This window comes from Serinus canaria, chromosome 10 (assembly GCF_022539315.1).
Source record: "Serinus canaria isolate serCan28SL12 chromosome 10, serCan2020, whole genome shotgun sequence".
NCBI lineage: Eukaryota > Metazoa > Chordata > Aves > Passeriformes > Fringillidae > Serinus > Serinus canaria.
In genome coordinates, this window is record NC_066324.1 from 12133784 (window position 1) to 12150705 (window position 16922).

Genomic DNA, 16922 nt, shown 5'->3' on the forward strand with positions numbered 1-16922 from the left:
GAAATATTACACTGGAATTTACTGTTTGATCTTTTTGAACTTGGATATAATAAATGAATCATTGCTGCAGCTCTAATTATTTTTTAATTGCTGGTCTTTATGACCTTTGAAATCCAGTTCTCTTCTTGTTCTGCATTTCACTGACAGTTAATATTTGCCAGTGTTTTAGAATGAGTTGGTATCATCTAGCATATAATCTACATGCTAGGAAATTGCATTCTTGTGGAAATGTGGAAAAAAACTTGTCATGGTAATTTATAGCCTAATCAATAGAATATTAAAAATCTGAAAACAGATTAGCAATTTGCTGGATTAAATAGTTATAAATTGCCATGATACACACAACTCTCATGAGTATTGTAATTCTATAAATAGTGAGGCTGAAGACAAGTAACATTCCTGCACCATGCTATTCCTTTTGCAAGATTTTCCTCTAGATTGAAGGATCTCATTCACTGAATCCTACCACAAACTACATTCCTGGAATGGGAGAAAAGATTTTGTAGGGGAAAAAAAAAGAATGTAGTTCATGACTTATGAATTAAAAACCCAGAAACTGGTGGCACTTCTGGGCTATGGGAGATTAATAAGTGAGCATGTGCTACCCAAGTGAAGAAGCTTGCTACTTACTGCAAACCTCCTCCGTGTTAAACTACTTTTCAAACAGTCTGGGCTGCTGCAGAGCAAATTCCATGGATGTGCAACTTCTCTACCTGACTGAATTGACACTGGGGATATTGGCAAACAGTCCCAATGGACATAGATTATGGGCCCTCCAGGTGCTGTTTCAAGGATGTAATATAAAATTTTTCTTACTTCAGCACTCTGGAATCTGAGGATCTGCTTGCTCTTTTGATTCTCATAATGAAAATGCTTTGTGTGGATGGAGGGGTTCTTTAATTAACTAAATAGCTCTGGTTTTAGACATACAATCACTGCTGCTCCTGCCTTTTTTTTTTTAAGCCCCAAATATCTTCCTTTAATTCAAGTAAAAACTCCTCTGTGGCTTGGCTCTGGTTGCCGTCCTAACATCACCTCTTCCAAATGTGCACTCCTGCAGATTTTTCTTTATGGAGTGTATTTAAGTACAGGCATTCTGGAGCAGCAGTGCAGCAATCTTCCAGCTCTGTTTTGCTGGGTGGGCAGAACTACAGCTTTGTTTCTGACTTTTTTGTGCTGTTGGCAGCATGGCGAGCTGCCTATCAATTAGCAAGCATTGGAATATAAAGTGTCAGTTTGGTTACTGACTTCTGTATGTGTGCTGTGAGCACAGTGCTGCACTGCCAAATGCCCAGGTCACCTCTCCTGGTAGTGGGGTCAATATCAGAGCTAGCATTGCATCAGACTAATTGAAACAGAGGATGTTTGTTGCATAATTGAAGATAGTTTAAAAGTTACTTTAAAAACTTTAGAAAAGCTGAGTGGGGAGATCCTTGGATGTTGATATATGACATGTTAATTTAAAAAAATAAAGTTTCATGATCTAATAGTGCAAGGGTCAATTGGATGCTTCTGTCTAAATGGCAGCAGAGCAATAGAGCCCTATTGCATGTAACTTCTGTCCTAGTACTAGCTATAAATAACCTGTGTTTAACCTGCAAAAATGAATATTGATTGTTTTATCACTTTTTGAGCCATCCTGCATATGAGGGACTGAAAAAGGAAAATTGCACCCTGCCTTGATAGTTGTCTCAAAACTGGGTTAGTAAAAGCAGAAGGCACTTCTGATACCTAGAGGCTTGGTGTCCTCATGCTTCTCTCTCCGTACTAAGAGCACTGTATATGAGTCTCACGGGGAAAAATGTAATGTTTTCATTATTTTTCTTTATTTTGGTGTATTAGTTGTGGTTTTGGGGAAAAGCAGACTCGTAAGGGAGTATCTCCCTGTTAAGGGAGATACTATAGCAAGACAGAAATCCTTCCTGATATCTAGAGGTGACAGCAATTGCAAAGATTTGTAGACGCTCGTGGGGAGAAGACCCAGATCGGCCACGACATTAAGAGTGCAGAATATCTGAGCCGAAGCGGCACCTTCGGAGAGAGGAACTGCCTCCTCCGCGCCCGCCTGTTGCCTTCCAACTGTTTGTTTCTCCGCCGTGAGGGACGTTTAGTGACGGGCCAGTTGAACGGGGCGCACTCGGGCGCTTCCCCGCCCGTCGCTGCTGGAGTTTCGAACAACGACAGCCTCGGAGACAGCTCTCGTTCGGCGGGGCCCCGCTGGGCCTCCGCTCCCGCTGCTCTGGCTGCCGCAGGGGCCACCGGGGCGGGCAGAGCCGCGGCCGCGCTCCCGTCGGTGCACACCGCTCCACCTGCCGCCTATCCGGGCTGCGTGTGACCCAACCGTGTTCGAGACTGCTGAACCCCTCGGGCCAGCAGGGCACGGCGGCAGCGCTGTGCCTCAGGCCGACAGGCGAGGCGGTGAGGTGAGCGAGCGCATGTCGCGCGGGCCGCTCCGCCGGGCACAGGGTCGGCTGCACGGCTGAGCGCCGCCCGCACCGACACCCGGGCGCTGCTGCGCTCCCGTCCCGCTCCCGTCCCGCTCCCGTCCCGCCCCCGTCCCCGAGGGCCGCCCGGGGCCGCCCCTGGCGGGCGGAGCCGCTGCCGCACCGCCCCTCCCTGCCCTCCGCGCCGGGTTACATGGCGGCGGCTGCGGCAGCGACAACTGCGGCGAGGCGGGCGGGCGCCGGGCGAGGGCCGGTGGTGGGGCCGCGGGGCTCGGCCGTGTGAGCAGCGCACCCCCGATGAGCCTGGGAAGGCCCGTGAGTGCGAGGGGCGAGGGGCGCGGGGGGTCTCGGCCGCCGCACGCGCGGGCCCGGCCTCGCCGCACAAAGGCGCTTTGTTCCCTCCGTCCCGCCCGGCGGCGGCGGCAGCGGCGCCCCCGGCCCGGCCCGTTCCGTTCCCCCCGCTTCCTCCGCCCGGGCCCGGCCCGGCCCCTCCGCACTGCGGCGGCCGCGGGGCCGAGCGGGGCGAGCGGGCGCTGACCGGGCGGGCGGGGGCGGCCGCGCGGGGGGCGCTGCCGGCGGCTGCGGCGCCGGGCCCGGGGCCGCCTGTGCCGGGGGCGGCGGGCGCGGCCTGAAGGGCGTTTGAAGGTAGGGCTGCTCCGGCGGGGGCCCGGGCCCGGGCTGGCCCCGCGGCGCGGCGGGAGCGGGTCCCTCGGCCCGGGCGGCCGGAGCGGCGGCGGAGGCGGGCGAGGCTGCTCGTCCCGGGGGCGGCGGGAGGAAGGATGTCCTTTGCCGGGGGGGCCCGGTCTCCGCCGCCCGCGGAAGTTCTGCTGCTGCGTTCGGCGCGGTTCTGCGAGCCGAACCACATAGGGCACAGGTACCTATCGCTCCTGCTGCCCGCAGGCTCCGGGAACCTTTTGTGGGAAAAGTGACTTAATGCTCTTAATAAGTAGCTTGAAACACCCGAAGGAAATGGCTTGAAGAGAGACTGCCCGAGTTTTGGAATGTGGGGAACTGGTACCCTTGCCTAGGCAGGCAGGATGCTCACGCTTGGCGTCTGTAGGATGTGTCTCTTTTTCTGGCTAATTCAGTGCCGTTTGGGATCAGCCTGACAATGGCTGTTAATTGAGTTGAGGAAAAAGAAACGGCGGTCGCAGTGTTGTCGTATGGCCAGTGCTGTTGCCAGCAAGCTTTTAATATAGTTATGTGTGTGTATATAAAAACAACGTCGTCACAGCATATTTTGTTAATAAACCAGTTACAAATTCTGGAAAGCAGTGGCTTAAAATAGAGGTGCATTTTGGTCTGGCAATTGCGTTCAGAAAATGTGTGCTCTAAAGCTAAAATGGTAACTTTCATTTCAGCCCTTTGCTCAAGCTCAGTCCTTGCTTGTGTGGTTTTTATCTCGAATTCACTCTTGACTGGTTACCTGTTCAGTGGAACAGCAGATGGTAGCAGGTCTGCAGAGATGCAGAAGGCTGTGGTTACCTGATGGTGGGCGCTTCTTCTGGGGGCTTTTCATTATTAGTATCTAAAGGTAGAGCCAAACCATTTTTAAACACGATACAAAAAAGTACACCGGGTTCTTGTGTGTTTTTACAGATCCTTCAGAAGATTTATAAACTAATAGTAACATTTGCTTACTGCCAGCACCGAGTTCCCTAAACAGTGTGGGGAGCAAGTAGGAGGCTTTAGAAAGCAGCAGTTTCATGAGTTGGACGATGACTCACTCTGCCTACTGACTGCAACGTGGCTGATCTAAAAAAAAAGTTCTGTGCCCCGTATTTTTTAGTCAAAGGGATAGTACTTAGCAGATTGTATAATATATCATTAGTCATTCTCGGTCTTTCTCCTGTGAGTAATAATTTGATCATTATATGGTCAGCATAATCAAATTAACCGGTATCTTTCGGTCTTATTTGTATTTCTGACAAAGTAAACATCTCATACCTGACTATTTCTGTGTACATCCTGTTTCCTGAAAACTGTGATAAATCCACGTGCAGGAGTTGAGCGTGGTTTGAAGGGTCTGCTTGCGCAATGCCTGAAGCCTGTAAAGTGTGGTGATCATCGCAGGGATGATTTCAAAGCCTTTCTGTGGGTCACTTCTGTTACCCTCTCCCAAGAGCTGACCCATTTTAAAATCATAGTTACAAACCACTTAAGAAACCGGTATCTTTGTGTTTCACTCTTTAAACTCTGTGTGAAGAAGGAGTGAAAGTACCACTTCTAAAAAACCTGGATGTGGTGGCAAGGTGACAGCCTAGATGAAAATGTCAGTGCCTGCGTCAATAGCCTGTTCAGCACAAATTGGGATGATAAACCCAACCCCTTTTTTATACAGTAGTCCATTATATGTTTCAAGTGGTTAGAACATGGGGTTAAGTAATTTGTTCACAGATAGGAAGCTTGGAGCAGGATCAGATCAAATGAAGGCTGCACCGGGTTGGTTGCTTATGTTGTTAGCATTTGTTTTGTTAGCGAAATCAGTCTGGTTGTGGAGATCATTGCAGGCTCTCTGAAAACATTGTAATTAGTGGACACCTGGTGGAAGGATAAGTATAAACTGATGATTAAAAATGCATAATTTCAGAGATACCGAATGAAAATTGTTGGGCTCCTACTTCAGGAGTTGGCCATGGTTTCCTTTCTCCCTGAAGCAGTCCTTTTGTTGCTGCATTCACTCATGGCAGTAGGGGGTAAGATCTGAGTTATGGTAAAGAGATGGTAGATCTTAATCTTTGCTGCTGATGGGCATAGTTTTGAATCTGTTCCTGGGCTGTTTAATGGAACTAGCTAAAAGAGAGTTTCCAGATGTGTCACGCAGCTGGTGCAAACAGTTTCGGTATTGCTGCATGTTGAAGACATCAGCAGTGTGAAACAATAAGCCGAATTATAAGGCAGAATACAACTGGTTGTAGATGGTCCCAAGGATGTAAAATACACCTTAATGCAGGGTAATTGAACAGAGGCCTTGGACCTCAAGTTAATGTGATATTTGAAGTATTGGTACAAATTTTAATTTCTGTAACAAGTGGTGGGATGTTGGAGTGAAAGGTGAACGGGGTGATGTGAACTGTTGTCCAGGCAGCAGCTCAGAATGAGTGAACCTGAAAGTAGTAAGTGTGAGTGAGAAAATACTTTCAGGTTCAAAAATGTTAAAAATCAAGAGGGTAGACATCTGGGTTTTACAATTGTGAACAGAGTTGGATAGTCACTAATGCTGTCCTCTTAAGGATACTTTTTTTTTTGTTGTTGTTGTTCTTTAAATAAATTCATATTATTTTAAAAGGGGTCCTCACTCTAGTGTCTTAATATTGCTAAAAATCCAAGATAGTTTGGGGGAAAATAGTAGTGTTACTTGATTGTGTTTGTACTGAGACTATAATAACTTTTGTAAAGAACTGTTTAAGATTAGGACTCTTGCCAAAGCAGAAAGAAAGGAATTTTAAGGCAATCTTAAGTTCTGTGTGCTGAGCAGAGAAAGCTCTGAAGATCACCCTTGTGGCAGGGGATACCACATCAGTAGAGGGCAACTCAGTGCTTTTCAGTTCAGAAATACTTCACTTGGTGATCTCTATTTAAAAAGAAAAACTGAGCAGAGGACTGCATGTGTTGCCTTCTTCCCTGTGTCTGTCATGTTCTGCCCACATACCTGGGGGCAGGTGGTGTGTGGCAGGAGGGAGCCAGGCCGGGCATTGGGGCTGTGTTTTGATGACCGCCAGGCTGGAGCCAAAGGAAGGGTAATATTTAAATGTGTTGAAAGTCGTGTTTCTCATTGCCAGTGTGCCTTTCTTTCTTTGTTTTTTTTTTCTGTATAATTCTGATTGCTTTAGTGAATTGAGGCCATTATTTAAAATATGTTAATAACCTGTCAGCTGCTCTTGCTAGTGTTAGGAGTGAGGAGACTTGTTTTGCTTCCTCCCAGTTGTCCCACTGAAAGGCTAGCACTGTTTTAAAGGAAAACATTCATATAATTAATTCTGAAGTGTTGAGATTGTGTGGTGACCTTTACATTTAGGGAAGAGCTGAAATGTGTTAATCTGAGATTGAACAGGAGGCACTTAGTGGTTTGATGTGACCTATACATGTTGGGGAAGAAGATCAAGTGACTTGTAGTGGAACTGCCCAAAGCTTACCACACTGTGTAACATACACCTCTGACTCTTCCCGTTGTGGCATTTTTGAGCTTTTAAAAGAAGTGAAGATGTTGTACAAAAATGCACCATGTGGTCTTTATGACTACATTCTGCTGTTGCTGATGGGAACTTATTGAGAAAATTGCCAGTTTGGTTTTTCATAATAGTAGGTGAATTCATTACACTATTAAAAAATAAATGATGTCTGAAAGAGCCCATATGTTAGGGGAAATTGTTGTAGAACATATCAGTTACTCTGTAAAATGTACTTGCTGCTAGTTTTTCTTTGTAGTCTAGGTTGGATAAGTGTAGAAATAATTGATAAAGCGATAATATTTGTCTCAAATGTAGGAATTAACTCTGTGATTCCTGTAACATTGAGTCTGTAGAGGCAAAGCTATTATTTGAGATGTTGGTAAACTTTATGCAAAATCACAAGGATTAAAGCTTTGCAAGTGGCATTGGGTGTGTGTTGTATATTCAGTAAATACTGGGAGTGTCCAAGACATCCTTTTCATGTGACCAGTACCTAGTTACCTCTTATTATGGTGAAACAGTTAAACCTGATTTTGTCTTCAAATAAAAGTTTAGTGAAAAGAATTATTTCAAAATTTGCTGACAGATGCTATGGATAGTGTTGCTTCTGGCTTGTCTCTTAAAAAAGCAAGCTTGCTTTGTTAGTTCTCTATATTAAGACTAGGGAGGATTTCTTGTTTTGTGCCATAAATTCAATAGATGACATCAAAAATGTTCACAATATGTGTTTTAGAAATGGTGGTTGGTCATTACTGCTTTCCTCCACAAGTGTGAAAGGTACATATAATTTCTAATTGGTTTAGCTTTTTTTATGATTTTTTTTTTTTTTTTTTTTTTTGTAACTGGACCGAAAGTAAGCTGTATATTTAGGATAACTCAGTAAGTTGGGGGAGAAGGAAGACTTGTATGTGCTGGGGTACTGATGTCTTTTTCTCTGCTTTTCAGGTTGCCACGGAGTAAAATGGATGGTAGCTTTGATTGTGATTGTGGTGAGCTGGAGCCACCTGATCATTAACAGAAGGCATCTTTTGTAAATCAAGAGCTGCCAGTTTCCCATTAAACTAGACTGTAAACAAAGAAGAGAAAAAGGAGGAAGAAGGAAAAAAAAATAGTGCTTACCAGCACCATAGAATGACGCTGCTCAGGACCAGTCCAACACTGAATGTATCTGCACTGTGAGGAGGAGGATGTTAATAGAAGCCTATTATGTGCATATTTATTCACATTTTTGTTAAATGTTAACCAGATTAGCACAGTAGAGCTGAGTGCATAGTATGTCATTTCATTCCGTTTGAGTTTCTTGTGAGTATTTTCTTTAATGTCTGCAGAAATGCTGCACCTTTCTTGAACTATGAATGCTGCAATCTTTCGATCTTATGCTCGGTTTGAGTTCTAGAGCTTACAGGCTCTAAATTCAAGGGGACACAACAGGCCTGGCTGGCTCATAATGAAATGAGAGTGTCAAGAAACCATCTTGCAGTCAAAGCCAAGTGTTTCTTCTCCCTTTCTCTAAGACCTTTCCTTCAGATACCAGTGGAAGTGTCTCCGTGTGTTTACAGAAGCTTAGTAGTTTGAGGAAAAAAGTAAAGAATTTTAAAATGGCAGAAAAATTTGAAAGTCTCATGAACATTCATGGTTTTGATCTGGGCTCTCGTTATATGGACTTAAAACCACTGGGCTGTGGTGGAAATGGCTTAGTTTTTTCTGCTGTCGATAATGACTGTGACAAAAGAGTAGCTGTCAAGAAAATTGTCCTTACAGATCCCCAGAGTGTTAAGCATGCTCTACGTGAGATCAAAATTATTAGAAGGCTTGACCACGACAACATTGTGAAAGTATTTGAAATTCTTGGTCCCAGTGGAAGCCAGTTAACAGATGACGTGGGCTCCCTGACAGAATTGAACTGTGTTTACATTGTCCAGGAATACATGGAGACAGATCTGGCTAATTTGCTAGAGCAAGGCCCTTTACTGGAAGATCATGCCAGACTTTTCATGTACCAGCTGCTACGTGGGCTCAAGTATATTCACTCTGCAAATGTTCTGCATAGAGATCTCAAACCAGCTAATCTTTTCATTAATACTGAAGACTTGGTGCTGAAGATTGGTGACTTTGGTCTTGCACGAATCATGGATCCTCATTATTCCCACAAGGTATGCAGAGAGTGGGAATATCTAAGAGATGTTTTGACAACTGTTCCTTCTTAAAATAGCATTTCTCCCTTTTGCACAGGTAGATAGGCTGTGGAAGGCCTCCTTAGCATGCTTTGTCTCAGATAGGACTACTGCAAGCATAATTTTTTTTTTTTTTTTTTTACTAAATGAGTTCAGAAAAGCAAAGATTTTAACAGTGAAGACAGAATCTGAGATTAAGAGCAAAAGTTAGTTATATTTAATTATAGAAGCCTTAGATAAGATTATAAGCAGTGCATTCATAGTGCAAGTGTGCCTACTTTGCGGGATTGGTTTAGAGACACTATCTCCCTGGTCTAGGTGTTTCACAAGAGAGTTCAATATCATCTCTGCATTTTTTTGACATCTGGGAATGAGGAAGTTTTGCTGCAGTACCTCATTTGACTAATAAATAGTGTGATATTTGTGAATGATTGCTGTTTACGAACAAAGATATTTGTAAAAGTAGAAAGAAGGTACAGTAGTATGCACACAATATAATCCCTGGGATTTTGAGACTAAAAAAATCTTGTTAGTAGTGCATTAAAAAATAAATTAAAAAACATAAGAGTTCAAAATCTAATAAAATTTTTAATTAATTTCATTAGGGCCATCTTTCTGAAGGATTGGTTACGAAATGGTACAGATCGCCCCGGCTTTTGCTTTCTCCTAACAACTACACTAAAGCCATTGACATGTGGGCTGCAGGTTGCATCTTTGCTGAAATGCTGACTGGGAAAACCCTCTTTGCAGGTGGGTAGAATAAAATCAGTGGTATATTCATAAAAGGAGTGCTACTGCTTAATTATCTTCCTCAGGAAAGATTAGTTCTTGTGGCTGACATCAGTAGTCATTGACTATCAGGATATGCTATATTATTGTGCACTTATATAAACTATAAATTGATGTATCTGTAAAGCAGCAGACATTTCACTTTCGTTACTTGTATTGCTGTGTACTTAGATAAATACAACAATTTATACATGGTAAATATGTCTGTAATTGTGCTAATCTAAATTTATTGGTTGCTTAAGACGTGTTCTGGTACGTGTGTGAATTGGTGCATCAGGGGGGAATTTGAAGATTATGAATACCTTGAGTATCATATGCATAAAGTTTATTTTTTTTAATGTAGTCAGCCTAATCACTTCTTGCTTCTCTATATTTTAAATTTAGTGCAATACAGCAAGGAAATGTGCAACCTTCAAGTGTTTCAATTAAGATAGGAAGCAATGCTCTGATCTCATTGGGTGCATTGATATTAGACCTTTGGTTAGGATCAGGTGGAAATTTTTGGAGCCAATCTCTTGATGGCCATCCTGTACCATGTTGCTGCCCTAGCTCAGGGCACAAATAGGGAAAGTGAAACTGTTATTTGCACTGTAGGAGATCACCACCTGCTGACAAGCACTCAGTCCATGGGAGCAGATGAGCAAACTGCAGAAATACCTCTGAAATGCTTATTTTTGTGCACCCTGGGGCCTCAGCAGCAGCTGTCTCATTCAGGCTCACTCTTGGATTTGCTCCTGTTGGCCTGAATTATAGGAGTAATACAGATAAAACCTCTGAGAGCTAAGCTTGCATTTCAAAGTTCACATTCCTTTAGACACAAGGACTGTGGACTGAAAGCACACCTCTGCAGTCATTCTTAGCTTTGCATAAAAAGGCAGTGGAATTGAGAGCTTCTTCCCATTAAGAACTGTCAATTGAAAGCATTATTTGGTATGAATCAGTGATTAATACGTGCAGAGGCTTCTCTTAACTTGCAGTGAGTTTTTCACTCTTTGAGTTACAAACGACTGGAGTAATATCCCCAGAGTATTAGATGCTTGGCTGATAAAAGATTTATTAGGTTCCCATTGGAAGAAAGTCTGCAGATTTCATCATTCAGCATAGATTGATCACAACTGTCAGCATTTTGGGTTTTTTTCTTTGAGTATCATTGGTATTTGTCACAATTTTTTGTTGGCCCAATTGCTGTGCAGAGAGTTAGAATTCTGTTTAAAAACTTGGTCTTAGTCACCAAAATCCTAAATTTGTAGGGTTGTTCATATGCCTTAATTGCATTGAGTAGATACTTAGAAAAATATTTTAGATATAGATGTGCCCCTCTGAAAATTTAGCCCTGCCATGGTTTTCTAATTTAAAGAAAAAATTAATTACTTGACATCATGCATTTGGAAAGGGAAGATGGTTGGAGATATGATAATTATTCTGCCCTAAGACTCTGAATAAAGTTCTTCTGCAGAGTTGTTTGGAGGGTTTGATTTGGTTAATTGCAGCTTCCTGTCTGCTTCTGAACCATCCCTTAGGAATCCTACTGTTCAGAAAGCTGATGAGAATGGGAAGGAAGAGTACAGATTAATATTGCAGAATACCTGGAACAAGTGAGGGAAAGGAAGTTGAGGCAGTGGAATTCAGTAGCTTTTCCAAACAACTTCTCTACTTCTTTGTTCTAAATGAGTATTTTGCAATGGTTATTTCCCTGGTAGTGGACAGAAAGCTGATTAATTTTTAGGATGGCACTTACTACTCAGTAGAATCTATTTTCCAGCAAATTACAAGCAATATAACATCTGATAGATCATATTAAGTAATTTGTTGTCATCTGAAGTAGAACAAAACAGCTCTTTCAGTCCAGTAAAGACATTAACACAGAGCAGCACTGATTGATTTGGGGAACTGTGTCAGATTTTCTGCAGTGACTTTGCCTCAGCTTTTCAAGTCACCTGGCAGGTGTGTCATAGGATGTCCAGTGCAGACTGCTGTGCTGTGCAGGCACTGAAGTGAACTGAGAAGTTTGGAGATGGTAGAGTCTCCATTGCTGGCCCTGCTTATTTTTATATTTGTTGTCACATAGATCAGTATTGCTTGTGATTGCCCAGAGCTGCTTGGTGAAGGGAGGAAACATTGGCATGCAAATAATCCTATATAATTTCCTAATAATATACTAGTTGAATCTCTAGGATTCTACATCCTCCTTGGAGCTGAACAACGAGCTGAAGTTGACAGGTTGTATTTCTGGGTACTCCAGTACTGACTATAGATGCTGTTCATTATTCAGAATTGACCTGCTGTGTCGGCCCTTGTCATTCTTTCCCAGGGAAGCTTCAGGTAGTGCTAAAAGAGCACTGTCATTTCAATCATAATAGAGTACTTTTTTCAAAAAGAGCATCACTCTATGTAACCAACAGGTGACTTTTGTCTTGCACTTGACAGTTAATGCAGGATTTCAGAGTAGAATATTAATACAAATGGTTGTGGCCTCAAAATGTCTCTCTGAGCTAAACTACTACTGTTTTTATTAATAAGGGACATATAATACAAAGTGAGGTCAAATACTGTATTAATTAGGTGGATCAGTTGAAAGGGGAGGATAGCAGTATATGGTGTATAATAAAAAGGGTATTGCTGTAGAGTACCTCATCCATGGTGAAAACGCCCTTACAAAAGCTTAATGTTAGGTCTCTTTATCTGTGAGTAGCAGCTCTGTAATTCTTCATGTGCCACAGCATTTCTTGAGAGCTCTTCAGATTTATTATCATTTAAATTCAGAACTTCAGCCTTTCCTCTGTTGCAGGAGATTATAATCTTTTACTGGAAATAGCTGCTCAGAGTACAGAATTTTGACATGCCTTTCATATAGAGGGATCAGAAATGTTTAAAGTTGAAATGGCAGCTTGTGTTTTCTTTTGGTGCTCAGGTGCACATGAACTTGAACAGATGCAGTTGATTTTAGAATCAATTCCTGTCGTACATGAGGAGGACCGTCAGGAGCTTCTCAATGTAATTCCAGTTTACATTAGAAACGATATGACTGAGCCACACAAACCTTTAACTCAGCTGCTTCCAGGCATCAGTCCTGAAGGTAAGGAATGAAAAAATCCTTGATTCAATGTTTTGATGTTTCAAAATCATCAAAAAGTGTGCAGCTTTGAGGTGCAGGTGTGTGATTGTTAAAAGCAAGTTTCAGTTAGAAAAATCTGTGTTCTCTGAAGAAGGATTGTCTTCTGCCCTAATAAAAGAAATTTACTTCCATGATGGCTGCTTGGTTATCTTTGCAGTAGAATTGTGAATCTCTGCTGGACCTATTTGCACTGGAATTGCTGTTTTGAGACATTGTCCGAGGGAACGTTGGAATGCAGTCAGTATAGAATGATTGTCTTTCAAATGTTTTTAGAAGAGAGTTCCCCAGCCAAAGTAGCAGCAGTGTTTCCTGGTAGCCATTGGTGGATACTGATTCAGCTTGAAGCTTTCTGTCTCTTGCTGGTTTTTTATGCTTTAAGTTTAATTATGGTTGATCTTAGATTTGACTTCTCTCTCTTTCTGATGGCTACAGGGTGCATATTTGGCACTGTACTGTCAGTAGCTGGTACTTCACAGGCAGCTACTTTGAAACAACTAGAGGGCTCTAGAGCAAAGCACTGCACCTTAATGTTAGGTTCTAAATGTCAGAAATTTCCCATTTAATGGTAGCTTATATTCTACAGCGCTGGACTTTCTGGAGCAAATTTTGACATTTAGTCCCATGGATCGATTGACAGCAGAAGAAGCTTTGTCCCATCCTTATATGAGCATTTATTCCTTTCCAACGGATGAGCCTATTTCAAGTCATCCTTTTCACATTGAAGATGAGGTTGATGATATTCTGCTAATGGATGAAAGTCACAGCCATATTTATAATTGGGAAAGGTAAATTTATCACTTGCTGTGGTAACATAATTGGATGGTTTTGTGCTTGAAGTGACATTGCTTCATGGCCATCATTTCCTTTTCTGTGTTTCTTCCTCTTGAGTTGACCTGAGAATAAAATTTTCTTATTTTCATATAGCAATATCATTGGATTTATAATTTGTTAGATGTGACTTGGATATGCTGATGGATTCCTGAGTTGCACTCAGGACTCTAGAATCTAAAGTTAATATTTCCATTATTTTTCTTCTTCCCCAAAATACTTCTCTAAAAATAAACTTTGTTTAAGGAGAGTTTTAATTACGATTGTCTTGTCTAATGCTTAATGCACATTGTAGTAAAGAGATTTCACAGTAGTCATCTTAAGTCAATTGAACACACTTTAGAAAAGGTTCTGTACATAGAGTGAGCTGTTGTACATAATTCTGTTTCTTTTTGCTAGATTAAATTAAAAACCTGGAAGAGGTACCCAGTTGGATTAAGGAAGAGCTTTGTGTTGAATTGTCATTATTTTGTAAGGGAATTTCTAAACTTGACTGTCTCTGTTTTGGGAGCCAGAGGACTGTTTTTAGCTGCTAACACTTAGGAAATTGTTTTACAGATACCATGAAAGTCAGTTTTCAGACCATGACTGGCCTATTCATAATAACTATGAAGCTGATGAAGTTCAGCGTGATCCAAGGGCTCTTTCTGACGTTGCTGATGAAGAAGAAGTGCAAGTGGATCCTCGCAAATATTTGGATGGAGATCGTGAAAAGTACCTGGAGGATCCTGCCTTTGACACCCACTTCTCTACTGAGCCTTGCTGGCAGTATTCAGATCACCACGAAAACAAGTATTGTGATCTGGAATGTAGTCACACTTGTAATTACAAAATGAGGTCCTCTTCATACCTAGATAATTTAGTTTGGCGAGACAGTGAAGTTAACCATTACTATGAGCCCAAGCTTATTATAGATCTTTCAAACTGGAAGGAACAAAGCAAAGAAAAGTCTGACAAGAAAGGCAAGTCTAAATGTGAAAAGAATGGCTTGGTGAAAGCTCAGATAGCACTTGAGGAAGCATCACAGCAACTTGTTGAAAAAGAAAGGGAGAAGAATCAGGGGTTTGACTTTGATTCTTTTATAGCAGAAACCATCCAGCTTAGTTTACAACATGAGTCTACTGATGTTGATAAATTAAATGACTTGAATAGTTCAGTGTCTCAGATAGAGTTGAAAGGAATAATATCGAAGTCGGTGAGCAGAGAGAAGCAGGAGAAAGGAATGGCCAATTTGGCACAGTTAGAAGCTCTGTACCAAACTTCTTGGGACAGTCAGTTTGTCAGTGGTGGGGAGGGGTGCTTCCTCATAGACCAGTTCTGTTGCGAAGTAAGGAAGGATGAACAAGTTGAAAAAGAAAATACTTACACCAGTTATTTGGACAAATTTTTTAGTAAGAAAGAAGATGCTGAAATGCTAGAACCTGAGCCAGTAGAAGAGGGGAAGCTTGGGGAGAAGGAAAGAGAAGAGAGCTTTCTCAGTAACAGTGGGGAGCTCCTCTTCAACAAGCAGCTTGAGGCTATAGGTATTCCTCAGTTTCACAGCCCCGTTGGTTCGCCTCTCAAGTCCATCCAGGCCACGCTAACGCCTTCTGCTATGAAATCATCTCCCCAGATTCCCCACAAAACCTACAGCAGCATTCTGAAACATCTAAACTAAAACACTCAGCAGACATTTCTTTTATATTCATGAGATGTGTTTGTCTTTTTTTATTACTAGTGTAAGTAATTTTTTTACTTGAATCAGATGGTGTAATTTTGGTATGGATTTCGTTAGTTTTCTGTTTACCATTGTTTTTACAATCCAGAATTACTTTCTATACATGAGTTAGTTTTGTTTTTAAACTGGCATGTCGTTTGCACACAAAATTAAAGAATAGAGCAAAATAATGCAAAATGCAGGAGGTAACAAAAAAATGCACTAAACCAAGTAAAAAAAACATTCTCTCAGTAAAACAGTGTCCATGTTTTGCAGAAAAAGAACCTTGCCTTGAAATTTACACAGTGAGACTGTACATAATTGCATGAGAATATCTATTTTTCCCGAAACGTTTTTTTCATTCATGCGTATTTTAGAGTTTTTTCATACTCTACACATTTCTTAGACACATGATACCAGCAGCAACTGAAATGAATGCAGAATTTGGTACGCATGTGTTATCTACCTCAAGGTAACAGCAGTATGTGGCAAAACATTAACCACCCATAGTGCTTCTCATTATGCACTTCTATTTAGCCAGCATTATTGTAGTAGCTATTCCTATTGAAAATCATTCAATATTTATAAATGTTCTGGTATGCATTCTTTATAGTGAAGTGTTAATATGCAGCACTTTTATTTATTTTAGCAAATAAGTATATTTCTGTAATTATAGAAAGTCAATTTTTGAGTTACTTTTCAGATAAAAGTTTTTGTTTAGCACTATGGTTTTATTGCCTACATAGCTGGATATATATTAACATCGGCTTATTCTGAGGCTATCCAATACATTTTTATTTTTCTTTTTTAGTTTTCATTTCAAGTAAAGCACTCACTGTGTATAGGAATTTGTAATTGGAGGTGCTTGATCTCTACAAAAGAAATTAGGAATTGCTTTATTATCAAATGCTCCTAGAAGTCTTAATTGTGTTCATTTTTTAAAAATTTTGTAATGTTAGTTGTGTGCATGGAAATAATTAAGGTACAACATTACTGTAGGTTAAAGTTCTATATGGTGAGACATTTTGTTTTTACTGTATGTTTTTACGAATGATTCCTGTCCCGCTCCCACCCCCCCTCAAAAGCAAGCATGAATAAAATTAGGTTAAATATAGCATGTAGCATCTCGGTCTTTTAAAAATTTGTTTTACTTTCTGATTTTTTGAAATACTGGATGTATCATTGGCTCCCCTGTTTAAAACTAAAAACAAATAAAAACATGGCCAGCAAAAATGGCTGTTTGTGATGCTTTGTACACACCCTGCCAGATGAAGGGCAGCTGCTGTGCTGCAGCTGGGGCACTTGTGAGGGTCACTGCCTAACACAGGGTGCTCATGGGAGCATGAGAAGCTCTCCCTGGAAGGGATGCAGCATCCTGCAGCATCCTGCAAGGAGACTCCCAAGAGTTTCCTTCTGTCCTGCTGCCTGCAGCCTGGACTGAGGAAAATCATGTGCTGGTGTGGCTATGAAAGCACAAATATACGGTGCTGTCCATTTCTGTTCAAAACACCAGTTGACTTTGGGGGTGTAAGTGACCCAAGTTACTGTTTTATCAAAGTTTTAGCCAGATGAGCGTTAAAGGAAAATCTGTGGCGTGTGTGTGCCAGTCCCTTCACATTGCTGGCAGCCTGGAGTGAAGGTGAGCCTGCAGCTTCCTCAGCCAAGCCTGGCTGGAGCACTTCCACAAGGAGATTTTGGGAGTAT

General features: G+C 41.7%; 1 protein-coding gene across 2 annotated transcripts in view; it reads left to right on the forward strand.

Annotated features, from left to right (window-relative positions):
- The window catches only part of MAPK6 (mitogen-activated protein kinase 6), a 28069-nt gene extending 11618 nt beyond the window's left edge, over positions 1 to 16451 (forward strand). Inside the window, exons 1-6 of one of the 2 annotated variants that reach the window (XM_030228454.2) lie at positions 2592 to 2759; positions 7562 to 8769; positions 9396 to 9540; positions 12491 to 12655; positions 13278 to 13479; positions 14081 to 16451. In XM_030228454.2, the coding sequence (XP_030084314.1) occupies positions 8215 to 8769; positions 9396 to 9540; positions 12491 to 12655; positions 13278 to 13479; positions 14081 to 15179 (2166 nt within the window). In that variant the 5' untranslated portion in view covers positions 2592 to 2759; positions 7562 to 8214 and the 3' untranslated portion in view covers positions 15180 to 16451. Of the gene's footprint in view, positions 1 to 2591; positions 2760 to 7561; positions 8770 to 9395; positions 9541 to 12490; positions 12656 to 13277; positions 13480 to 14080 lie in introns of those variants that run through there. The other variant, XM_009089910.4, reaches the window with a different exon arrangement.
- The last annotated feature ends 471 nt before the right edge of the window (positions 16452 to 16922 follow it).